This window comes from Xenia sp. Carnegie-2017, unplaced genomic scaffold (assembly GCF_021976095.1).
Source record: "Xenia sp. Carnegie-2017 unplaced genomic scaffold, XeniaSp_v1 HiC_scaffold_22, whole genome shotgun sequence".
Classification (NCBI taxonomy): domain Eukaryota; kingdom Metazoa; phylum Cnidaria; class Anthozoa; order Malacalcyonacea; family Xeniidae; genus Xenia; species Xenia sp. Carnegie-2017.
Window position 1 is genome coordinate 13,683,332 of NW_025813485.1, and position 26,462 is coordinate 13,709,793.

Below are 26,462 nucleotides of genomic sequence, written 5' to 3' on the forward strand. Positions count from 1 at the left end.
ATAGTGTCATACACTGGGTCACGAATGGTTCAAAGCATTAAAGCGCCTGGATTAGTTTGATTTCAATGCAATAAAACTTAACAAATCATTTAGAAGAATATTTATTTGAGATTCATCAAAATATATTACAGTTCGTTTCTCTCTGCCTGATTTTTTTAAATTTTTTATTTTGCGTTTTGTAATATATAAATTATTTATAAACATAAAATAATAAAAATGCCACAAATGATTTGAATAAGAGCAACGCAGACATTTTTATGTCATTGGATCCACCACATTTATAATCAGCTTCCTGCGAAAAAACAATGTTGCGTATCAAATATCAATCAATAATCATCTTCTGTTTTCCGAGTTTTCCTGCACTTTTTGTGGAAGCATGTAGATAACTGATTCATTTAAATTTTACGCCAACATATAGTAAATGCATGGCAAATTACCGAGCTCGTAGACTTGAAACATCTCGATACAAGCTGTCGATATTTATCTTCACGACAAACTGAATTTTCTACATCCTTCTCTGTTTGTTTCATTGTGAAAAGTTAAAGGCAATTGCTTTTGAAATGTCTTAGAAAAAAAACTACCATGTTGAACACAATGGAGCAAGCTCAGTTGCTGCTCAGTTTCGCGAGTCTTCATTTGACCAATAAGAATGAAAAGTAGAATATTAAAGTGCTTACAGATGATCAACAATTCAAAACTGTGAGCTAGCAAAGAATTTGCCCAAGATTCAACTTATATCACTTAGCTTTGAATCAGGCTTCTTTGCTCGATGACATGTATAGCGCTGCACTGTTATAGGAACTTTTTCAATAGTGTTGTAGTTAGATTTTCTCCAAGAAAATGAAATCTTTAAAGAGACGTTTTTGCTTTTTAAGAGAATTTTAAAACAATCGAAAGACTTAGAATGCAATGAATAGCACTAGCGCAGTTGCACACCAGACCCAGTTGCCAGAGATTCAAATAAAAATAATACGTTATTGTGAAAGGAAATAGAAAGAGAATTCGTATAATAAAAAAGAATGTCCGTAAACAAAGGATATATTCTTGAGGTTCACCAGGAACATCTTTAGTATTACCAAATGCAGTACATAATCCATCCACAATGACAAGATAAAGGTTAGTTTTAGGAACGTTTGAAACGACAAATGATCTTTGGCAGTACCGACTGTAGCAGCTACAATTTACTCTACCTAAAGAAAGTTGGAATAAATAGCTTGGCTTAACCTGCCAATGAAGCATATATTAGCCAACTGGTTGCTTGTGTAAGTTGTGTTCACATCTATTGATTTAACTGATAATTTTTGATGCTAATGTTCAATATATTAAGTATGAACCAGTATATATATACATATACATAAAGGTAAAGGACAAAAATGTGACCACACCATCGGCATTATAACGACATATCCACATACAAGGCAGCATGTATAATTATATATGTATAAAAATAAAAGTTTCTCCGGATTGTATAAAATGATTTTATTGAGCTTTTAACTCGGTGCTTCGAGCCTTATTATGTATGTATACTTTATAGCAGTAAGAATTTTTACCAACTAAATTTAAAATATATTCTTAAAAACAAAAAGAAATATTCGTATCATTTATATTGCAAAATAACAACATGTATGCTCATAAATAAAACACCATTATAAACAAACCTTGTTTTGTCATATTTTCATCTTTAATTTCTGAGTAATATGCAGTCATCTCCCAAATGCAACTTCGAGTTTTTTGCTCAACTTTTGTTTGGGCTATGTTAAAAAACAAATTTATAGACTTCTGTAATATATATTGTAAATATATATTTGATACAAAACAGTTTTAAGCGAATAAAAAGTACTCAATACCGGATTAGAGCATAACTTTACAAATAAAGTAATCACAATTTTATAACGGTCAGAGTAGTACTATTATATGTAAGTGTGTTTAATGGGCAAAATTTTTCCAATGATGGTTTCAAGATAGCAGAATTTAAGAAAAAATTGTCTGACTTGACACGGTGACTCTTACAAAGTGGCCACGGGAATTCAATTCAAAACTGGAGCACCCCACCATCAAAAAAAATCTAGCATCCGTCCTAAATATGTATATATAAATAAATAAATGCTGAGAAGTTTAATAAGAACAATTGAAAATCTTCGAACATTAAAATGGATTCTAAAGCATACATTAAGCATGTGCAGGGTTGAAACTGCACCAAAATGCTTGAAAATTTGTTCATGAGATTATTTTAAAAATAAATCATAACAACTTGAGCAAACTTTTACAATGGCGAAAGTATTTCTTTAATGCACGGACGGATTTACTGGGGTTCAGGGGGGGAGGGCGTCATTCCACAAACATCGGATTTCACCCCACTAAATAAACTGTTCACTCATCTAAGAACATTTTAACCATCCCCACCCCTCTAATTTTTCGCAAAAGAAATTAGTGGTACAGTAGAAAGGACTTTTTCAGGTCAAAATTTAAACTTTCTACACTAACTTCTATAGGACTTAGCTAGTGATTCATACTATCGTTTCTTTTTTCACCTGAAACAAACGATGATCCACTGTACATCCAACTAAAACAAAAAGTTTGTGTATCATGTTATACAAAATACAGCAAAGATATTTCCAACAAGCAATGAGAACAACATGAAAAACTTACTTGTATACATTAAAGTTGGCTAGTATCCTACAAAAAATAATTAATGATAAGATGTTAATAAAGTAAACATCAAACATAGGAAAATGTCTCCAAACTCCTATAGCCAAAAAACAATGTAACTAAAACGCATAACTTTAATGTGTTTCAAATGTTTTGTTTACGAGAGAAACGTTCATGGTACATCAAAAATATTTTTCCTGCATAAAATATCTTTTTAAAAGAACTTCTTTCTAGGTTTATGTAATGAAGAAAGAAAAGAGGCTAGTAAACTGAGCTTACCAAACTGCCTTGGCAAAGCACCATTTTATGTAAGATGTAACAGAAAAGAATGATTGCAAGAACTGAGCTCCACTTGTGGAACTTACAGTATCCGTACATTTTCCTTGAGGGTTCTTTCTAGTAATTCTACAGAAACGAAAGTGACATGAGTATCCTGATTTATTTATTTTGTTTTTTCTGTTATTCAAAAAAGCATAAAAAGAAATAGAAAGTATTCTTGTTTCGCACTTTGTGTAAATCGTTGTATTTTCTCCAGATATCAACTGCTCCATAACTTCCCGATTAAGCTTACCAAAAAATTGTCCGGTCGCATTCTTCAACACAAATAATAACTAGGAATCACGTTAAGTTGCCAAAGAAAAACGCATGAATATTAAAGCACGCTCAGTTTTATCATACTCCTGAGAATGTTATATAGTAGTTAAAAGTTTCCTGCTTACTGAGTTCATGTTAGAAGCAACTACGAAAGCATTTTCATCCAGAAGATAACAATAAAACTCGGCATCCTAAAAATAATCTTCATAATTTTGTGGAATGAAAAGCACCAGAAGTCAATAGAATGAAGAAAATTTTATAGACCGTAGTCAAATAGTTGAACATTGAGCGATAGAGCAATGTTGTGAATGCGAAATCATGCACGGATATATACAAAAATTTAACATAGCAAAATGGATAAGTGCTATAGTACCTCATCGTCGAATTGACAAAGTTCCTCCATTCCCTGCACAAAAATGTACAGCAAAGTAAAAATGACAACATAAACATACAAATAAATTCATAAAGTTCTTCCTTACCTGTATGGTCGAATTAAAGAAATAATTTTTTTGAAACTGTGCATGATTCATGACAAATCCAACACTACACAGCGAAGCAAAAACATTCATACCAAAAATACCTTGATGACGGGCATTTATACAAATGTAAGTTGAAACAAAGAACAAAAAACACAATAAAGATATGTGTGCTACATTTTTGCGTTATTTATCTGTTTAAATTGTATCTCACATGTTATTTGTTTCCATTTACCTCCCACATTCACAACGGTTCCAGAAGCATTGTCGGACATTTTTCTGTAACCTGTTATGTTTATTTCATGAGTATTTTCTTTTCCTATGCAAGCATGTGTAAAGCGTTAAAAAAAACCTGAAAAACATGGAAAAAATTTCGTGGTCCAGCCATTGGTCCCAGCACTTTAAAATTATTCAAACATGGATGATAGTAACGGAAGTGATTAAATCTTTTTATAAATTCACGTTCACTTTTTGGTAAAGACAACAGTGTCATAGGATAGTGGAATAAATACGAACCAGCAGCAAAGACAAAATACAAGTCAAATCTGGACGCTTCCATCTACTAAAACACTACCTGAATTATATGGTATTGTAAAAAGTGTAATGTCATCAGGATATCCATGGAGGCGAAGAAAGATATCTTTATCTGGTTGAAATGTCCAGCCAGACCTTTACAAAAAATTAAACCATAACAAACTTCATTTAACCTCATCACAGTAGCACAAACCACATCATGAAATCTCTATTCAAGCCTTTACACACAAAAAAGCCTATGATCATGACGGCAGTTTGTATCATATAAGAAGACAACATGCACCGTTAGATAAAACTTCTAACAACTCACTGAGATTGGTTAAAATCACCATCATAAGTTTTGACGAAACGGTTTACGTCAGTCCTACAATGTACATACAAAAAAAATTATTTCCAGCAAAGTTCAGGTGTAAACATCACATAAGCTGACGATCTTATCATATAAAATGATCAACTTACACTGGTTCTTGTTTCCAGTAATTTCTCAAGGAGTCTACAAGGGTTTTGCTGATCATGGAATCATCTAAGACGACAATAACAAAATAATCTATCATTCATACGACTGCAATGAAAACATATCGAACAATAATAACCCTTACTATTTGGGATTATATTCATCAAGTTTGATGGGAATGCAATGCCAGCCCTAAAATCAAAACGACAAGTTTTAAAGATAATTATTCTACTGATCAAAATCAATATAATACTATGCAAATTTTACCAGATAGGTGAATCTTTAACATTGGCGTAATAATAACTCATTCTCCTTTCTTTACTCGATGACCTTCCTATCGGCATTGAAAAATTGGAATTCAACTCATAAATATATTTGAAATTTTATTCGATGAAGAAATATAAGCATTTCATATGTTGATTTATTTTTAATGCTTGTACAAAGGGGTATTACTGAGAATTTTTGATAGAAGATGTTGTATCTCTTCCTGAAAACTATAGTTTGTGAGATAGATATTTTTTCTCATTATCAAAACAAAAATTTAAAATTTCAACTATACATGAACTGTTTCTTTCTTTAACATTTCGCCTGGGTCTAAGTTTTGCAAAGATCGTGCATATATGTTATCTTATCAAGTGTTAACCGTTTTGCCGTCAATAAGATGAAGTTTCACCTAGTTTTGGTGACTTTTACTTGACAATGAAAGAAAATTTGAAGTTATAAATCAACAGCTGTAATTCATGTAATATCATAAGTAACAACGTAGCTACTCAATGGCCAATAAAATCACCACTAAAATGACGGTAAAAAGACAATGCAGCAGAAATTAATTGATATGCGTCGGTAATTCAAAGTGAAATGCATTATCGCCAACTTGCCTGAGTTTGCGAAAATATTGCAGCATCAAACGACATATTTCCAATTTCGTCCTCAGTTTTTAAAATGTTTGCATGAAGCTGTAAGACATTTTGCTTTTTAATTTTATATATAATGTCAGAAAAAGTGAATATTGTGTGTTTCGTACTTTCTCGGGTTCAGTTCCGTTAACATTCCAACTGTACTCAACTTCTGAGAGGTAGATATTTGGAGAGTCCGGTAGGTAGCCAGTCTAATATATATGAAATAATACATCATTAGATATAAATCCCAAACAATGGCATATTGACGTGGCTATATTAAAAAAAACTTACTTCTGTGAAAAATCGAGGGTGTAAGATGACATGTCCATTGTTATCGATAAGAAAGAAATAGCCATAGTTGTCCAGCTAGATTGCAATAAAGAATGAATAGGAATTGTTAAAAAGTCATTTGTACATAAGTGTTTTATTATACGTATGTACAGTTGTTTGCCTGAAGTCTTTTTGCCCTCTTTATTATTTTACACCAAAAACTGCACACACATACAACTTAAACACCTAAAGTATATTTCACACTGTGAATGGTTAAAAAATGCATATGCATAACAGTTATCAAACTTGGTTTTTCTATGATTGTGTTGACGTAGCCACTAGCCAGCACACTTATTTTCAGTTATGCTAAGAAATTTTTTGTTTTTTCTTCACTTAGTGCAAAATCAATACATTTTTAAAGTAATAAGTGATGTGTCGTTTACATGTCGGGATCAAATATGTGGACTGGCTTCGCCGCTGATTTTGTTTGCTGGCTCAAATTTTTTTGGCTGACAGCGCAATAATTCTTGAATCGCTACTTTTGTCAACCTCCAAAAATGTATTATATCATACGTACCGATGCCGAAGTCGACTGTTTCTTTAATTCATTCTGGGAAACATCTATTCCCGCGACTCCCAAAATGTCTGTGAGGAGCTAATGTATATTTCAAATTTACTTAGCATATGTCAACGTAGATAAAAATCTAGTTTCTAGATATTTTCTTTAATTTATAGGAGTCGATAGGGGATAAAAAAACTTAGGTCAAATATACTTAAAGTTAATACATTTGACGTTGATAAATCACTTTATAAAAAATAACTTTGTCTTGTATTCTATTTAATACTAACTGTTCTGTTAGATCTGTCGAATGCTGGCAGAGTTCCAGATATCAACATACCTAAATTCTGAGAAAAAAAAATAAATCATGAAAATATGTAAAATTAGTGATATCTTTATGGGTAGTCATTGTTGCTCAATTTGACAACAAATCCCATTGTATACTTCAAATAAAAAATCTTACATTAGCATCAAGATATACACTGCTCCATATAGGAACTTTTTTGTTTTGTTCACCCATTGGTCTGCTCAGTACGGTAACGTATTCCTAGGCAACAAAACGTAATGGACGCCATGAAAGGTGAAATTTTATTATTAATTTATGTTTTATTGTTGTCCAACGAATAGCAAAGATGCTCATCCGGTACAAGTGACGAGTTCCTATACAAGTCACGTGAGTCATATACAAGTCACGTGAATCATACGAGTAATATAGCTCTTCCAAAAAGCGCCACACCTACAAAAGTGACGAGTGGCTTATTCCGTGGTATCCGATGTACATGTTCCTGTGATGTACACTCCTTCAGGAGCCGGTTGCACAAAGCCTGGAAAACGTTAACCATTTAATAGTAATTTTTTTAAAACTTTTATAAAACGTTTTAAAAAGCAAGAAATATAAGATTCGAACTGAGCAATTACTGAAATAAAATATTGTTTCGAAGACTACGAAATTTTTTCTTCGTAAGACAAAAACAAACACCTTTTTTACAAATTTGAAAATTTGTGCTATTTAATGGATAACGCTATACATGCTTCGTGCAACCGACCCCAGATGTCTATATAAATCTGTCTTTGTTAACAAGATTTACAGTTTACTTACATTTATACAAAATATTCCTTATTAAATACTCAGCTAGTGCATTAAGTCATAAACATATACAGTTCTCAAGTGGAAAACTAAATTTTTTGTTCGTGAAACGAGGTACAAACCTTAATGACATCTCTAACTGACTCAACATCTGGTATCCTGTAGAAAAAACCTTAAAAAACAATAGAAAACGCGTAGCTTCAGCTTTCACTTACACTTTTAAATCAAAAACACAACAATATAGCTTGCCATCAATAGTCATGCATAATATCAATATAAAGTAGCAGCTTTTTTTGTCATATTAACGGTGCGTCAAAGCCTACACCAAACTGCAATTTCCAGGGAGCTAATGGGTTGAATTAACAAAGTTTTTAGACTAAAAAAGCTCTATTACAAGTTAAAAGAACTTTTTCAAACAGTTAAATTAACTTGAAAAGTAGAGTTAAAATAGATAAAGTTATATGTATTTTCACAAAAAATTAAAACTAACAGTCATGAGCGTACAGGCCAACATTTTTCGAGAGAAGTGTTTGGTACATTTTCAATCTTAAATGACATGATATACCCAACCTTCCATCAAATAATGCCCGACTTTCTTTGTCTGCTCAGCACTTTGGGGGCTGCAGCCCCTCCCTGCCCTCTCTGCCTGGTACGTCTCTGCTAACAGTACATTCCATGCTAACCTTTATTACTGCAAGCAATTGATTTCAAAGCTTCTACAACGTGAGTCGGAGGACCAACAGCATATGTAAACAAACGGACCTATTTTTAATGATTCGATCAGTATAACAAAATTAATTAATTATTCCGTCATTTATTTTAATATTTCAACCTCATTCTTCGTGTTGTATTTCTTAAAAACACTTTCAGCTGTATCGCTAGGTCCATCAGTAAACACTGAAATCATTTTCTGACAGTCTGCTCCTTTATTCTAAATCAAAATACAGTAACTTCTGATGGCAACTGTTGATGTGAGAATTATGAATTATGAATAGTGGATGATATGTGGCAAGATCATGTTAGTTTTCAAACAATAAAATCTGAACTTACTTACCTTATCTAAAAGTTCAAAAGCGGCTTTATACGCTATTGGCAACGATGCAACGTACGCAGCCCGAATGTGTTTCATCTTTTTCTTGTAATACTAAATGTGATAAATTCACATGGAAACTATTAAAGGAATTATTTGATTTCAAACTCGCGCAAAACTGAGATGAGAAGAAAAATGCATGAGAGACACTGATTAAAAACAAATTTATCGACGATCAACTTTTTTTCACTCACTTTTTTATTCTGTGAAGTTGCTTGCACAAGTTTTCCCTCGCATGCCAAATAATGCACGTCAATATTAAACTGTAAAAACATAAATACATTTAGTCCGAAACATGAAGAAATGTGCGATGCTAGAACGTGGAGATCCAAAAAAGATCATGGACAAATGCTGTTTAAACTTAAGATGAAGAAATTCAAACATTAAAAGGAAAGAAGTAATGACACACAAAAACAATTTTTCGAGATTATAATATATAACTACCAACCCAGAACAAATTAAAGAAATCATTTTCGGACAAAGTTTCAATGAGTTCAGAAGCAGCTTGTATTGCGATGTTTAATCCTCTTCCATACATGCTGCCACTCCTTCAAAAATAAAACAAAATAATTAGAATAATAGTTAGCTAATATGATAGAGCGAATGACTCCCCAACATATTTCAAAACAAAAATTACTTGCCCGTCAATTACAATAACGACATTCTTTGGTGAAGCCGAGCCACGAATATACCTGCCATTAAATAAATTGCTGTTTTTCAAAAAGAGTAAATGCAATAAAGGGATAAGAAAAATAGAGGGCTGAGCTTTAGTTTAAAAATAAATCAATTTACATCGTTTGGCTTCAAGGTACGTGAGGTGATTATATTAGGGTGAATGAACCACTTCTAAACGCTACTAAAAGAGACGGTAATTGCTCACCAAGGTCGTTTCCTAGCATCATACCGGTCAATACCATCTGGCGGGACATTAAATGAATTACCTTAGAAAAAGTGAAATAAAAGTGAAATTTGGTCAAGTGTGGCACTGAAGTGCATGAAAAGGTGAAAATAATATATACCTGGAAACCATCGAAAAACGCCATCGCGAAGGCCAAAAAACTGCCATTTTATATCACGATCTTCACGCCAATTTACTATGAATGCATTGTTCATCTCTGCAGTCCATTTGATTGTATTCTGTATTTCAGGTGCTGAAAAGAACCGTATAATCTGATTTTAAACTGGGAATGTATTAAATATCTTCATGATAAAGTTATAATGGTTATTTTATAAGCTTATCACACTTTTTCGTAAAATACAACTGTGATCTACTTCGGCAAAGTTTTGGCAAGTGAAGTTAGTACTGTGAGAATAATGCAAAGTCATATTTGAACTAATCTATATCATAGACATTGAGTGGAACATAAAAATATCACCATGTTCATCTTTATATTATAGATATCAAGATGAACATGAAGACATGAACACTACTATATTTACCTTTATCATTGACAAGATCAGGGACTTGAATACTACTATAGCGACGCGATGTCTTCGTATTAAAAACAGGATCATACGACAAATTGTAAGACGCGACAATCTCCTTATTTTTTGAGTCAAAGTACTTGAAAGGCTAAAATTGGAACGTTTGTAACATCAAGTCTCTATACCATTGCTAAGTTTTAAGCTTGGCAACAACTGAACTGCTCAATAAGACAAACCTTTATATCTTGATCGTATTGATGATTTTTATAGCCTTCTTCAGCATTCGATATGATTCTCTAAATTACATTAAATTGTTTTAACAGTGTTTCAATGAAAAATAATCAGTAATCGACTAGATCGGATCATGGATAGAGTTGACTTCATATGAACTTCAGTGACGTGACTGGGGGTTTCCTAACAGTGTGAAATGACGGGGAAGGGGTAAGCTTTAGTTTAAATTTTCATGGAAAATATTTAATAATTAAAATATATTCATGAGAAATCAGATTAACAACTATGAATAGGAAGCCTAATTATGCACACCATGTTACAACGCAAACAAGCAAGTCATCTACACTATAATGTAATGTCCAGAGATTTAACAAGACATCAAGAAATTGAGCAGATACAATTCATGTTTTGCTTTTGCTGTTTTAAGAAAATGCAGTACGGTGAAATATACATATTTTGCAATCACGATACTTGAAGTCAAACTTCCAGAGATTTTTCTTGAACAAACATGAATGATGATGTAGAGTTAAGTGTTAACTGTCCTCAAACAAGGCATTCACCATACCATACCTGTAACGAAGTTGTTTTCAATTTGAAATGGGCTTTCATTCTCTCCTGGATTTTCTTGATCAAGTTTTCGCCATTTGTTGGAACTGCTGTAAGCGAAAAGTTTGCCAGCTTCTACATAAAAAGTCGAAAGACATTTAAATCTGACAATGCTCATTGTTAGACTTAGAATTAAAAATTTTTTAAGGATCTAGAAAATACCTGTTTTATAAATGAAGACCCAGCAGCATGAATTGCAAATTCGTTTACTTTCGCCTCAACATTTCTTACCAAATTTCTAACCCTTGATATAAAATGGATATAAGATTAAAACTTTAACAAACTCACCCATATAAACACGACACATATAATGACTACTCACTTTACTGCATCTAAGTTTGAAGAGCAATAAATACAGCCAAGGAACGCTAAGATCAGTAAAATATGACGAATAGATATTATGACCATCTTCCTTATTACCAATAATCCAAAAAGCAATATCACACTGACAAACCAGCGCAACAAACAACTGCATTCCCATCGAAACTTCAAAAGTCAATTGAAAATTTGAAAAAATATGAAAATAAAACTGTGGCGGCAATAGTTACGCCGAATGACGTATGCAAACAAACTCGCACCAGGTCTCGCCTCGTATATAAGTGAACTGTTATATCGAAGGGTAACCAATTTTTAGATGCAGTTTGGTTTCAACCCAGGCACCTGCTTGAGAATTCTTTCAAACGTCTCCGAGACTTGCATAAGCTAGTGCAAACTAGTGCAAACACAGTAAACATTTTTATTTCTTTTTAAAATAATAGTCATGCGAAAAAGATAAATTTAGAACAAAGGTTTTAATTTTTCCTCTAACCGCACGCGTGTCGCTGCTCCTTTTTCTTGATTTTTATTTTAAACAGCTCCTAAACACACACTCACATACCAAGGCAACAAGTAAAGCTGTAAAAACTTTTCATCCTTGCTCCACCAATGACTCGGATCCCGTCATCTTAACCAGAGGGCACAAAGAGCACTAGTTAAGTCACACAGACCTTCTTTTTTGATCAACAAAGTTCCTCTCTCCATTCACAATATCAGTCAGCAGAGCTATTTCTGATCCTATGATATCCTGTGATATCTCATTCTCTTCAATGACAACGAATAATGGAAGCCAATTCAAAATATACGAAATATGCTTCCATAAGCTTGAAAAAATCACCATGAACGAGATCTTGGCTTTATGCGACTTGTTAAAAAAATGCAAAACAGTATTCCAAGGTCTTGTAATGGTATCATTTAGTTAAAAATAATTACATTCCAATCATTGAATACATCTTCAATAAAAATCACACGGTGTTCCTGAAGATAATAAGTGAGATAGAAAGTGCAAGCAAAAATACTTTAGTGATTTCATTTGTTTTCAATGATGCACTGACTAAAGTAAATGGTTTGAGCCTGGGAGTATCATTATATGTTTGTAGTTCGTCCAAGATAGTAGAGTCCAGAGAAGGACTGTTGACGTTGATGTTGACTGACGTTTCGACAACCTTAGCGGTAGTCATCTGCAAAGTCAAGTGAGATGATTAGGGTTGTCAAAACGTCAGTCAACATCAACACCAACAGTCCTTCTCAGGACTTTACTAATCTGGATGATCTACATCTACAAACATGTGATGTACAGAATATTGATCTAAAAGTTTAAAGCTACTTAAAATAGCATTGCATTGAATAAAATCTTACCCTGTACTGGCACGATCTCAATGCAATAAAACTTAACAATTCATTTATAAAACTATATATTTAAGATTCAACAAAATATGTCACAGTTTGTTTCTGTCTGATTCGTGGAACAGTCCGTGATTTTTCATTTTTGCATGAACAGTACATGATGTATACATTATTTACTAACATAAAATAGTAGAAATGTCACAAATGATTTGAATAAGAGCAACATCGACATTTTAATGTCATTGGATCCACCACATTTATAATCAGTTTCCTGCAAAAATACAATGTTGTGTATCAAATATACCAATCATCCTCAGCATGAGTTAGTTTGTATGATTTACTCACAAAGGGTAAGACTGTATGTTTATTTATGTTGGTTTTTACCACATAAACATTGTCAAAAACGTTCGTGGACTTTTTGAAGCATATGGATTACGTGAATAATTTAGCTAAAACATTATAACGCTTTGCAAATGCATTGCTACCTACCTGGCTTGTAGACTTGAAACACCTTGATGTAGGTTTTCGGTGTTTATCTTCATGACAAACTAATTCTTTTTCTTCATTGTCAGTTCGTTTATTTATGTAAAGTTAAAGACAATTATTGTAGAGAAATTCTAGACATAAGAACAATATCAAGCACAAATGAAAAACAGAGCAAACTCTATTGTTGTACAGTCAAACAAATAGCAATTTGGGAATGAAAAGCTCAAAACTATAAGCAAGCACTTTAGCTGCACGTAAACAAAATATTTGTCCAACTCAGTGTCCAATTCAAATAGAAGTTTTTTGCTTTTTCAGATATTTTTAAAACCATCAAAAACTTACCGATAGCACTATCTACGTTTTTAAAACCTGTCACATCTTCATAATTGCAAATGAAAAACAGGTATATTGAAAAGAAAAAGGAAGAGATATTCGTATGATGAAAAAGAAAATCTGTAAACAAAGGATATATTCCTGTGGTTCGCCAGGAACATCTTTAGTATTACCAGATGCAGTACATAATCCATCCACGATGACAAGATAAAGGTTAGTTTTAGGAACGTTTGAAACGACAAATGATCTTTGGCAGTAACGACTGTAGCAGCTACAATTTACTCTACCTGTAAAGTATAAAAAGTTTGAAATTATTGCCTGGTTGAGGGGCTGTTTACATGATCCCGGCTAGCGGGGATTTAGTGAGGCGTAAAATGATTTTGAGGGATTTAAAGGTGGCAAAACTTCAAAGTTAAAAATTCTTTGTTAAGCGACAAAATCATTCCTGTTGTAATTCTCAAATTAGGCCAAATTGGTTGTTTCAATTTTAAATTTTTTGCATAGTTATTAAATCAGAATATTGTGAAATTGCTCGAGAAGATTTATCTGATGATAAGTATTGAATCGTTTCCATACGACTATGCTGTATTATGATGATACAAAACAGTATCCTGTGCGTCTTGAAACTTTTACAAAATCTCCAGAGGCTTGCAGAACATTTGCTCACTAATTAACCACATATTATGGTATTATTTATGTATAACATATAGCAGCAAGTTTTTTGCTATAACCTACAATGCTTTTGTATGTACAAAAAAAAGAAACAAACATAATTTAATTTGCAATTCGGCATAAATAGAGCACCACTATAAACAAACCTTGTTTTGTCATATTTTCATCTTTAATTTCTGAGTAGTATGCAGTCATCTCCCAAATGCAGCGTCGATTTTTTTGTTCACCTTTTGTTTGGGCTATGACAAAGCAATGATGGCATGGCATTAACCACAAACCAAACACAGATCTAGGTTATTTTATCAACTCCTTTGTATAGGAGAAGTTGAATATAGGAGCAATGAAAAGTCATCCAACAACGAAATGGAATCTAAGGCATCAAAAATGATCCATGTGAATCTTGAATGGTTGTAGAACCTGCACCAAAATATGCATGTATGACAGTATAAAACCATTTTAAAATTAACCCAGAAAAATGAGCAAAATTTTATAATGGAGAAAGAATTTTTAAACATTCAATGTTGCGCTGCAAAAGAACTGATGCGTCTTCATGAGACTTAACTTGTTATTTTATCACCTGAAACAAATGATGATCCACTGTACATCCAACTAAAACGAAAAGTTTGTTTAACATGTTATACAGCAAAGATATTGCCAACAGGCAATGAGAACAACATGAAAAACTTACTTGTATAAATTAAAGTTGGCTAGAATCCTACAAAAAAATAATTAATGATAAAATGTTACATCAAGCATAGGAAAGTATCCCCCAAAACTCCTATAGCTAAGAAAACAAATGTAGCTAAAATGCAAGACTTTAATGTATTTCAAATATTTGTTTACGGAAATAACGACGGAAACGTTCATATTACAACAAAAATATTTTCCTGCATAAAAGATCTTTTTAAAAAAACTTAGTTTCTAGGTTTATGTAATGAAGAGAGGAAAGAGGCTAGTAAACTGAGCTTACCAAACTGCCTTGGCAAAGCACCATCTTATGTAAGATGTAACAGAAAAGAATGATTGCAAGAACTGAGCTCCACTTGTGGAACTTACAGTATCCGTACATTTTCCTTGAGGGTTATTTCTAGTAATTCTACAGAAACGAAAACCAAGTGACATGAGTATCCTGATTTATTTATTTTGTTTTTTCTGTTATTCTAAAAAGCATAAAAGGAAATAGAAAATATTCTTGTTTCTCACTTTGTGTAAATCGTTGTATTTTCTCCAGATACCAACTGCTCCATAACTGCCCGATTAAGCTTACCAAAAAATTGTCCGGTCGCACTCTTAACACAAATAATTACTAAGAATCACATTTAGTTGTCAAAGAATAGTTACTGAGCAAAAATACAAATACATGAATGAACACATTCATTTTCATTACTACTGAGAATGTTAGTAAAGGTTTCTTGCTTACTGAGTTCAAGTTAGTAGCAACTACGAAAGCATTTTCATCCAAGAGATAACAATAAAATCCAGCATCCTCCTAAAAACAATTATGAAAATTTTATGGAATGAAAATCAGCATAAAGTCGATTGAATGAATGTAGCCAATTTTCAACAGCAGAATGGTTGAACAGTCTTCTAAAGATCAAGGGTGGATCCAGAATGATTTTGTTAATTTGTTGGGAGTGTGTCATCTAGTTTGAAATTGAATATGATTGCTCTTTTGAAGGTGTCGGCTTGTATTGTTTGTGTTGAATTCTGTTACTCTACTATAAAAGTATTACTCTTGAAGTGCCCCCTGTTAAAGTGCTGCGATCTTCAAAAACGCTTATTTGCGATATCAAAACTAGGTCTAACGTCTAACGTATAGGTGAAATTAATTTTTAATTTGTTCAAATTTTCTTCTTGTTAAAGCGGTACAAAGTTGTCTTTCAATGGACCTTGTCCGTCGTGGCATGAAGTCTGGATCAAAGCAAATTCTTCCGTCATCCTCCAAGCTAATTGGTATATATATATATATATATCTTGTATTGAGGAGTCCCTTGCATGACGTCACAAAGTAAGTCGTTCCAGACTTCTTAAAGGACGGCCAAGGTCCATTAAAAGGACCATTTTTGCCAACTTTAAATAGCCATAAAAGAAACGATTTGACAAACTTTTTTCACTGATACGTCGAAAATCATACCTGAGATTTCTTGGTTTATTACTACTTTGCAAGGAAATTGGCTTCTGTACCATCGTACCCCCTACCCCCTAAATTAATCTCTGCTTATAGACAAACGAACTATACGCTGGAAAATTACACGAAGAACGAATTACAACATGCTGAAATGGTTCAATTTGGCAGTGTACTATACCTCATCGTCGAGTTGACAAAGTTCCTCCATTCCCTGCATAAGAACATGCAGTAAATTAAAAAAGACAACGTAAATTTATAAATAAATTCATATTTTCCTTACCTGTGTTGTCGAATTAAAGAAATAATTTTTTTGAAACTGTGCATGATTCATGACAAAACCAGCAACTACAAAACGGATGCCAAAAATACATTGATAATTACATTCATACATTGATAATACATTGATATTGAAAATACATTTGAAAATTGAAACAAAGAACAAAAAACACAATAAAGACATGTGTGCTACATGTTTGCGTTATTTATCTGTTTAAATTGTGTCTCACATGTTATTTGTTTCCATTTACCTCCCACATTCACAACGGTACCAGAAGCATTGACGGACATTTTTCTGTAACCTGTTATGTTCATTTCATAAGTGTTTTCTTTTCCTATGAATGTGAATGATATAAAAGTCAAGCAAAACAGCCGTATTGAATACGTACACAAAACGGTCATATTGAATATAAAAATTAAAGAGAAGCGCAATCATTCGATGATCATGAGAATATCATACAGTTACTAAAATATATTGACGTATTTGATGTTAAAGAAAATAAATTATTTTTATGAGAACCGACATTAAAGATGGCATTTACTTTTTGGCTGCAAAGACAACACGCTGCCATAGTGGCACTGACAAAATACAATCATAAAACGATCGCAGTCAGCTCTGAAGCCTGTTAAGCAAAATAGACTACCTGAACTATATGGTACTGTAAAAAGTGTAACGTCATCAGGATATCCATCAAGGCGACCAAAGATATCTTCTTCAAGATTGAATATCCAGCCAGACCTTCACAAGATGTCGTTAAGAATATACATGAATATTTTTTCAATTTTTACAAACAAAGGATAACTTCTTACTGCTAATTAAATTTCAAAGGATCGTGACCGACAAATTCATTAATGTAACAATCCATAATTAGTCATTATTAAAACTGTGTTTTATTATTAAAACTTCTAACAACTCACAGAGATTGGTTAAAATCACCATCATAAGTTTTGACGAAACGGTTTACGTCAGTCCTACAATGTACATACAAAAAAAATTATTTCCAGCAAAGTTCAGGTGTAAACATCACATAAGCTGACGATCTTATCATACAAAATGATCAACTTACATTGGTTCTTGTTCCCAGTAATTTCTCAAGGAGTCTACAAGGGTTTTGCTGATCATGGAATCATCTAAGACGACAATAACAAAATAATCTATCATTCATACGACTGCAATGAAAACATATCGAACAATAATAACCCTTACTCTTTGGGATTATATTCATCAAGTTTGATGGGAATGCAATGCCAGCCCTAAAATCAAAACGACAATTTTAAAGATAACTATTCTACTGATCAAAATCAATATAATATATAATATAAATCCTGGATTTCCTCGAATACAGGATTTATATTATGTATCATCTCTGATGACGGCTTCGGAATAAATCAATATAATACTATGCAAATTTTACCAGATAGGTGAATCTTTAACATTGGCGTAATAATAACTCATTCTTCTTTTCCTTACTCGATGACCTTCCTATTAACATTGCAAAATTGGAATTCAACCCATAAATATATTTAAAATTTTATTCGATGAACAAATACAAGCATTTCATATGTTATTTTTTTAGTGCTTATATAAAGGGCTACTATAGAGAATGACGTTCTTTTCTCATTATCAAAATTCTACAATAATGAATCTTAAACTTTAAAATAAAAATTTAAACTTTGAATTTTAATAAATGAGCAGTATTTTTCTTTAACTCTTCGACAGGCTTAAATTTTGCGAAGACCATGTTAAGTTATCTTATCAAGTTTAAAGTATTTTGATGTTAATAATAAAATGAAGTTTCACCAAGTTTCTAAGCTTTTCCTGCATGCATTGAAGAGAAAGTTTAAAAATGTAAGTTAATTGCTACATATAATGTTACAAATTAGCTACTCCGTACACAATATGTTGCAACAAGTTGATATGAATCCGTTCAAATAAGTGTTATGACCAACTTACCTGACTTTGCGAAAAAAGTGCAGCATCAAACGACATATTTCCAATTTCGTCCTCAGTTTTTAAAATGTTTTCACGAAGCTGTATAAAGTAAATGTAATGTAAATGTAAACATGTAACGAAGCTGTATGATATTTTATTTTTTAACTTATATGATGTAATTATAACAAATGAACGCTCTATTTTCGTACTTTCTCGGGTTCAGTTCCGTTAACATTCCAACTGTACTCAATTTCTGAGAGGTAGATATTTGGAGCGTCTGGTAGGTAGCCAGTCTAATATATATGAAACAATACATCCTTCATCAATAGATATAAATCCCAAACAATGGCCTATTGACGTGGTTATATAAAATAACTTACTTCTGTGAAAAATCGAGGATGTAAGATGACATGCCCATTGTTATCAATAAAGAATAAATAGCCATAGTTGTCAAGCTAGATTGTAATGAATAGAAATTAGTACAGTTGGTGGTACACAAGTGTTTTAATATCAAAGTAATCAAACTCTTCTTAGTTTTTTGTACAGACTGAGCCCGTAAGCTCCTCTGATATTTAATGTTACGAAGGGCTGGGCTACTGTTTTTTGAATATTTTTTAAAAAATAAATATCCCTATTTGACAAGGGGAAACCATCGACAAAGATGACCTCGCTCTTTCTGTATGTCTCTCTCATAAACAATAAAGAAGTTAATGATCAATCTACAATTTTACTAATTCTCTGACTGACACTTTGCTGAAAGGTCAGATTGCCACTCCCCCCACCATAACGTTTTTTGTTATTCAGTCCCCCCTCCCTCCAATACAAAGCATATTCAGCCACCACTGCCCTCAACATATACTAACTAATACTAAATTATCTCGATTGTGACTGACAAAAAACCTACTGTGCAGATTGCCCGCTACATATGCACACACAACGTGAAATATTATCTGTTGGTGAAAATATACCAAATTGCTAAATTGCCTAAATATTTTAGTAAATTTTTGTTTTTGAATGCAAGACATGCAGTTATCAAATTCAGTTTTCCGAGAATTGTGTTTCATGGTTGTCCAAGCTGTTTTTTTCTCTCGCGGGAAAATCAAAACGCTGCAAAATGAATAATGACGTCGTGGATAAACCGCTGATTGTGTTTGCTGGCTCAGATTTCTATTGCAATACCTCGATCGCTATTGTTTTCAACATTCTCCAAAAATGTAATAAATCATACGTACCGACACAGATATCGACTGATTCTTTAAATCCTCCGGAGAAACATCTATTCCAGCAACTCCCAATAAAACATTATGAGCCTAATATGTAGATTTTAAAAGAAAAAAAAAAACATTAGCAAATGTGTCAATACGAGGTAAAATTTACTTTCTTGACTTTTTTTAAGCTGACTTTATAGGATTAAGTCGCAAGGAGATAAAGTCCGAAGTACTTATAGTCAATAAAACTAATATTAGTAGTTTATCTTGTTTGGCATATATACTAACGGTTGTGTTAGATCTCGTGAAAGCTGGCATAGCTCCAGTTATCAACATTCCTAAATTCTGAGAAAAAAAACCACAAATCATGAAAATTTGTAAAATCCCTGATTACTTTTGTTAAAATAAGCAATTATGACTACCTAAAGTACTTCAAATAAAAAAATCTTACGCCAGCATCAAGATATGCACTGCTCCAAAAAGGAGTTCTTTTGCTCTGTTTTGCCATTGGTCTGCTCAGTACGGTAACGTAATCCTAAGCAAAAAAAAAATGTAACCCGAAAACAATGAAATAAACTAAATTGAATGAGAAATTGATGTCATATTTTTGTTTGACAAATATCAAAATAAAAGTGTCATGTCCTGTACAAGTTGCATGAAGTCACCAAACACTTATACAACTAATACAAGTGACATAAGTCTTGTACAATTGATACAAGTTTTATGTACTCTATGAAAGGGACGTGTCTTTAAAAGTGAAGTAAAACCTATACAAGTGATATGAATCGTATGAGCAAGTGACTTCAATCAGAAACAAGTGACATGTGTTCCACAGTTCGCATAAAATTTCAAGAACTTCGAAAGTACTTTGATTGCTTGATTCATAAATTTTAAAAATGTTCTCAGATTAAAAAGCTAAGTTTTTGTTCGTGAAGAACGCTGTTCTAACCTTAATGACATCTCTAACAGACCCAATGTCTTGTATCCTGTAGAAACGACCTTAAAAACAGTAAAAAACGCGTAGCATTAAAATAAAAACACAACATTCTACCTTGCCATAAATTGTTTTGCATAATTTTAATATATATATTCATGCTGACCTTTGTTACTGCAAGCAATTGATTTCAAAGCTTCCACACTGTGAATTGGAGGACCAACAGCATATGTAAACAAACGGACCTATTTCAAATGATTCAATCAGTACATAAAAATTTCCGTGAATTAATGTAATGTTTCAACCTCATTATTCGAATTATATTTCTTAAAAACACTTTCAGCTTTATTATTCGATCCATCAGTAAATACTGAAATCATCTTCTGACAGTCTGCTCCTTTTTCCTAAACGAAAACACAGTAGCTTCTGATGTCAACTGTAAATGTGATAATTATGGTTTCTGATAAAAAATACAGATGAGGTTAGATTTTCATAATTTTTAAACAAATTATCAACTTAAACATACCTTCTCTAAAAGTTTGAATGCTGCTTTGTACGCTTTTGGCCATGACGCAACATATTTAGTCCGAATATTTTTTAGCTGTGCCTTGAAAAACTAAATATGAAAAAATTTGAAGGAAATCAATTCGTTTTAACGTCAAACTCACGCAAAACTGAGATGAGAAGAAAAATGCACGAGAGACACTGATTAAAAACAAATTTATTGACGATCAACTTTTTTCCACTCACTTTTTTATTCTGTGAAGTTGCTTGCACAAGTTTTCCCTCGCATGCCAAATAATGTACGTCAATATTAAACTGTAAAAACATAAATACATTTGGTCCGAAACATGAAGAAATGTGCGATGCTAGAACGATAGCTTTTGTGCAGATATTGACACCACTCTAAATTAGCCATTTTTTATTGAACAGATGTAAATAATCAAGTACAGGGTACGAAAATAGATCATAGACAAATGCTTTTTTAACTTAAAAAGAAGAAACTTAAACAACAAAAGGAATGAAGTGATGAAATACACACAAAATAGTTTGCTTCATATAGTGTACCAACCCAGATAAGATTAAAGAAATCATTTTCAGATAAAGTGTCAATGAGTTCAGAAACAGCTTCTATTGCAATGATTAATGTTATTTTATTCATACTGCCACTCCTTAAAAAGAAAAATAAATAATGTGAAATAAAGTAAACGACTAATTCCCTGTAATAAAGCTAGTTTCATTCAAAACAAAAGTTGCGTCATACCCATCGACTAAAATAACGACATTCTTTGGTGAAGTAGAGCCATGAATATACCTGTCATTAAATAATTTTCTAGATTATTAAAAAATAAATCGTGCAGTGCAATGAAGTGAAATAAAAAAGTTTTCAATTATATTATAGACTACACACAATCAATATTTACCAAAAATAAGAGTTCAAAATTAATAAATTGGATCAAAAAGATGTGAATGAGGTTTAATATAAAGTGCAACCATTAACCAAAAGTTTCGATACTCAAATCATATTTTTATCAATCAGAACATCTAAAAAGATAGTCAGTACAATTTTTTAGCCATTTGCGCACAACTCTTTTCGTTCTCAAGATTTGGGAGGTTTTTATTACTATGCAATTTACATTGATAGCCATTGACGCTGCATTGAATTATGTGTCATTGTAAAATTTTAAATATCCTTCATTTTCGTGGTAAGTTTTGCGAAAAGTGTCTCGGGATAGTTTTACTCCCTATAAACACTTCACAACAATTGTGCTATATATATGTCACTGGTTATGTAAATTCAACATTAAAAACCTCTACTTTTCGAGAATTAGATATTTATGAAGCTACTGTCTTTTGAAAAGATCTGTTTTATTTAAAAACTCAATTTAAACATCAAAGTTTTTGCTCTATTATTTAAAGATGTGGTGGAATACATCTCTGTGCAAGAGATGGCCACCGCTGGGACTATAGTGTGCAGTTTATAACAACAATAATCATTCCATATGCGGTTTTTCACAGATCAATTTGCACCATTGGACTTAAAGATAAGAGAGTTTTTAACTGATTTCTAAAGCTATCTACCGTAGACTCACTGACTCACCATGGCCGTTTTCTAACATCAAATAGGTCAACATCATTCTTCACGTGAAATTCAGTAGCTGAATGACAAAATTGAGATATTGAATGGCAAAATTGAGATATTGAAAGCAAAGTTGGAGTCAAGTGTGGTGTTGAATTGGAATTTTATGATAGCGTCATTTCCGGTGGAATAGAGTGCTTTGATTGGCTCAGAAACATTTTTGCCTCTATGAACTGAGCGCAAGTTCTTTATGGAAAAATATCGGACCGAAGTTTTTTGTATAGAGTCTATAAGTCTATATAAAGTTTTTTGTATTGATTTGTACAAAAAGACAGAGGTCCGATATTTCTCAGTAAAGACCAAGAAAGCGTGTCAGTATTAGACAAGAAAGTTGAAACGAAGCTTTCTTTCCTTTTTACCCTAGCTGTTTTGCACGGGTTGGCTTTCACTTTTCAAGTTTTCGTCAGTAAAAATTAAATCGTTTGAGATTGTGTTGCCTGGATAATGAAACACGCTTTCTTAGTGATTTTCCTTAGATTAAATTGTTTCGTTTTTGCTGTTTGCTTTAGGAAGTTTTTTTGCATTCGTTTGTGTAATTACGTGTATTGGACGTCTTTACGGGAAAGTAATTGACCGACAAAAATAATTTCTGACCAATTAAAGTGCGCTATTTTACCGTAATTGACGTTTGTCATAACAACGAAGGCTTCTTATATACCTGGGTACAATCGATAGACACCATCGCTAGAACCAAAACTCTGACTTTTTATATTTCCATCCTCCTCATGCCAATTTCTTTTGAATACTTCATCTAATGCTTCTGTCCATTTGATTGTATTCTGTATTTTAGTGGCTACAGAGAAATATATGTAGTTTGATAATGATCTTGATGACGCGAGCATTATCATTTTATAAAACTTTAGTAGAATTTAAAAAATCAAAATAATTTTATCGTAGACATCAAGAGGAAGAAAAAAACACTATATATACCTTTTATCATAGACATTAAGTGAGAGATGAGTACTACTATAATTACCTTTATCATAAATATCAATGGGCACGTGAACACCGCTATATTCTTCCGTTATCTTCATTTTAAAATCAGAATTATAAGACAAATTGTATGAAGACAAGATGTGTTTATCTGTTATGTCCAGGTAGTTGAATGGCTAAAATTGAAACATTAATGACATCAATTCTTTGAGGAACGTAGCTAGAATGTTGATTCGGGGTATTCACTTGCGCCCGACTTATTTCTTTTGAAAGTGCTTTGGTTTTCTAAAGTAATAATTCGCTGGCACAACTGAATGCATGAATATACACCCCTCCCTCCCACCTCCAATTAACGTTCTATCTATATACGTCAATGAAACCATTCATGCTTTTCATACAAAAGATCAGAGTTCATAGATAATTTTCTTTACATAATGTAATTCGTTAATGGAGTAAATTCATAGAAAAAAAATTATTTCGCTAAAAAAGACATAGAGAGTTATTGTCCATGAAGCGTATAATAACTTAAAATTGTGTCAATCGTTGTGTCCATGAGTTATCTAGACATCTCTACGGCATTTGGGAAATTCGTATGAAGTTCTCAGCTATAGAGTGTTGTGTAGATTATATTCGTTTCAAGGTTATGATTTGTTTTCAAGCAATTTTTGAAGAGCGTGCTAAATAATCATACATACCTGTATATTATAATCGTATTGATAGTTTTTATAGGCATCTTCAGCTTTTGAAGCGATTCTCTAAATCACATGATTTCAATGTAAATTACCTACGACTTAATTCAATGAAAAATTAAAAAGTTTTTTGGTTTCTATGTACTAAACGTTATGAACAAATTAAATAAATAAATTATTTTAACATACAAATAATAACATTTCATAACAATTTTACAGCATTACAGTATGGCGAGTAAAGTTCATTCAAAAGCGAATTGAAATAAGTTTTTTGGCAGATATAGGCATCGATAAAAATTTTCAACGTTAGAACATTATGATAGTGCAATTGGTTTACGGATGGTCGTTTGGGCCAAAATTTGAAACGCCGACTATTTTACAGAAGCAACTTTATTCAAAATCAAGCTTGACAGATGATAATTGCAGTCAACAGTATTAAAAGTTTCTTTGATGTTTAAAAATAGAAATTCTGGTTTATCCAAAAACATATATCACTTGTCGAGCTATATCCTCTCGCAGTCTCGCTTTAACTAAATGCTCACTGAAATACAAATTTTCCCCGTTTAGGAAATATAAAAATTATCGTATGTCCGCATGAGATGTTCCTTCACCTGGGCAGCTTCAGTTTAAAGTATGAAATCGTCATCTCTGGAGTAAACAATGTCTGACGATTTTATTTTATTTACATTGAGGTCGAGTTACGGATGAGATGAAAGAAATGCGAAGCAGTTTAAAAGTTTTTAAAACGGGCTGAGTGCAAATTTACTAATATCATATTTCAATTTACTTGATAAAAATTTAGATTGTACAAAAATTACTATCAAAATGGATGCAGGTTCTTGGCAAATAAATATTTTATGTCGATGTTTTGAAAGTTATCAAGAGATCAGGCAATTGCAACTATTGTTTTTGCATTGTTGTAAATAAAATGCAGCCTGAGTACAATGAAATAAATATATTTTACGACTACAAAGTTTAAATTCAAACTTTTAGAGATCTTTTACTGAACAGACATAATTATAGATGATGTATGTTATCTGTCCAGAAACAGAGAACTGCCAAATATCATACCTGTAAAGATATTGTTGTGGTGTTGAAAAAGGCTTTGATTTTTTCTTTAATTTCTTTAACCATTTCTTGGCCATTTATCGGTTTTGTTGTAAGCGAAAAATTTGCCAGGCTCTTCATAATAATACAAAAGGTATTTAAATATTACAATGTGCTTTGTTGTAAGATAAAAATCATGTTATAGGACATGTTATTTCGGAGTTTAATAAAATATTTAACAAGAATATGGGCAAAATACCTGTTTTATAAATGAAGACCCAGTAGCATAAATGGCGAATTCGTTAATTTTCGCTTCAACATTTCTGGTCAAATTTCTGATCCTTGATATCATAAAACTTATAACTTTAACAAACTCACACATTTAAAAACGACACACATGACTTTACTCACTTTCTTTCATCTAAATATGCAGAACAAAAAGTACAGCTAAGAAACGCTAAGATGAGTAACATATATAATCGACGAGCAGATATTATGACCATCTTTATTTACCAATGATCCCAGCAATATAGCACTCAAATCAGCGCGACAAGCTACTGCACTTCTGTGGAAACGTGAAACGTCAACTGAAATAAGTTTGAAAGTGCACAGAGCTCAGATCTCAGGTTCGCAGTGACGCCTGTGGTAAAACTCGCAATGAATGGACTACTCTGCCGCCTACGTTTAGTTTATGAAGCTCGAAGATAAAGGATGCATGTATGTCCCACTTCAATATAATTACACTCCAACTTGCATTACAACGCTTTCAAACTGTTTGCTTTTGAAAACAACTATTACTCACAATTTAGATGATTTTGTACGAATAGCAAAATACGACTGAGCAAATTTCATTCATGCATGAAATGTAAATGCTGTTCAAATCAATGGCTGTTTGTTTTCAGTAATAGAAATGTGTATACGTACTTATAGACTGATATTGGCTATGCATACACCGAAAAAAACGCACAGATCCCAAATAATGTAAGAAATTAAAGTAATCAAATTCTCTACATTTGTGGAAAGACAATTTGCGTAATATCATGTCTGTTTTTATCAATAGTTTACGACCTATTATATTATTTACCAATTCCGGCAAGAAACACGTAGGTAATAAGCACTTGAAAGGATGAGTCATGACGTCATGGCT

At 32.4% G+C, this 26,462-nt stretch overlaps 3 protein-coding genes across 5 annotated transcripts; all 3 read right to left on the reverse strand.

Moving 5' to 3' along the window:
* Positions 1–85: 85 nt before the first annotated feature.
* Positions 86–4,009, reverse strand: LOC124446113 (voltage-dependent calcium channel subunit alpha-2/delta-3-like). The gene is made up of 12 exons (XM_046996926.1): positions 3,955–4,009; positions 3,723–3,786; positions 3,617–3,649; positions 3,369–3,434; positions 3,157–3,242; positions 2,929–3,054; positions 2,650–2,676; positions 2,532–2,563; positions 1,659–1,751; positions 1,041–1,190; positions 438–529; positions 86–292 (listed from the first exon to the last, which is right to left on the reverse strand). The coding sequence occupies exons 2-12, from the start codon at positions 3,771–3,773 to the stop codon at positions 191–193; spliced, it is 858 nt and encodes a 285-aa protein (XP_046852882.1). The 5' UTR covers positions 3,774–3,786; positions 3,955–4,009; the 3' UTR covers positions 86–190.
* An 843-nt stretch (positions 4,010–4,852) lies between these two features.
* Positions 4,853–12,499, reverse strand: LOC124445163 (voltage-dependent calcium channel subunit alpha-2/delta-3-like). The gene is made up of 22 exons (XM_046995869.1): positions 11,197–12,499; positions 11,037–11,118; positions 10,839–10,949; positions 10,274–10,333; positions 10,053–10,185; positions 9,632–9,763; positions 9,493–9,553; positions 9,254–9,304; positions 9,061–9,160; positions 8,807–8,875; positions 8,577–8,666; positions 8,355–8,453; positions 8,206–8,284; positions 7,645–7,694; positions 6,899–6,982; positions 6,726–6,782; positions 6,454–6,531; positions 5,898–5,972; positions 5,732–5,815; positions 5,586–5,663; positions 4,975–5,041; positions 4,853–4,899 (listed from the first exon to the last, which is right to left on the reverse strand). The coding sequence occupies exons 1-21, from the start codon at positions 11,280–11,282 to the stop codon at positions 5,012–5,014; spliced, it is 1,689 nt and encodes a 562-aa protein (XP_046851825.1). The 5' UTR covers positions 11,283–12,499; the 3' UTR covers positions 4,853–4,899; positions 4,975–5,011.
* An 88-nt stretch (positions 12,500–12,587) lies between these two features.
* On the reverse strand, positions 12,588–26,333 carry LOC124446112 (voltage-dependent calcium channel subunit alpha-2/delta-3-like). 3 transcript variants are annotated; one of them, XM_046996924.1, is made up of 38 exons: positions 26,240–26,333; positions 25,727–25,902; positions 25,575–25,656; positions 25,340–25,450; positions 24,275–24,334; positions 23,623–23,755; positions 23,305–23,439; positions 22,608–22,665; positions 21,771–21,821; positions 21,579–21,678; positions 21,257–21,325; positions 21,033–21,122; positions 20,812–20,910; positions 20,673–20,751; positions 20,522–20,571; positions 20,024–20,107; positions 19,861–19,917; positions 19,597–19,674; positions 18,745–18,819; positions 18,574–18,657; positions 18,386–18,463; positions 17,847–17,914; positions 17,639–17,685; positions 17,499–17,562; positions 17,350–17,403; positions 17,076–17,170; positions 16,683–16,766; positions 16,436–16,500; positions 16,334–16,366; positions 15,448–15,516; positions 15,231–15,316; positions 14,998–15,123; positions 14,716–14,742; positions 14,605–14,636; positions 14,174–14,266; positions 13,493–13,642; positions 13,026–13,117; positions 12,588–12,807 (listed from the first exon to the last, which is right to left on the reverse strand). In XM_046996924.1, exons 2-38 carry the CDS (start codon positions 25,816–25,818, stop codon positions 12,706–12,708), a joined length of 2,952 nt encoding a protein of 983 aa, XP_046852880.1. In that variant the 5' UTR covers positions 25,819–25,902; positions 26,240–26,333; the 3' UTR covers positions 12,588–12,705. The 3 variants fall into 3 exon arrangements, with proteins under 3 accessions (XP_046852880.1, XP_046852881.1, XP_046852879.1); XM_046996925.1 differs by lacking the exon at positions 26,240–26,333 and adding an exon at positions 25,998–26,121; XM_046996923.1 differs by lacking the exon at positions 26,240–26,333 and having other exon boundaries at positions 25,727–25,991.
* Positions 26,334–26,462: the final 129 nt, after the last annotated feature.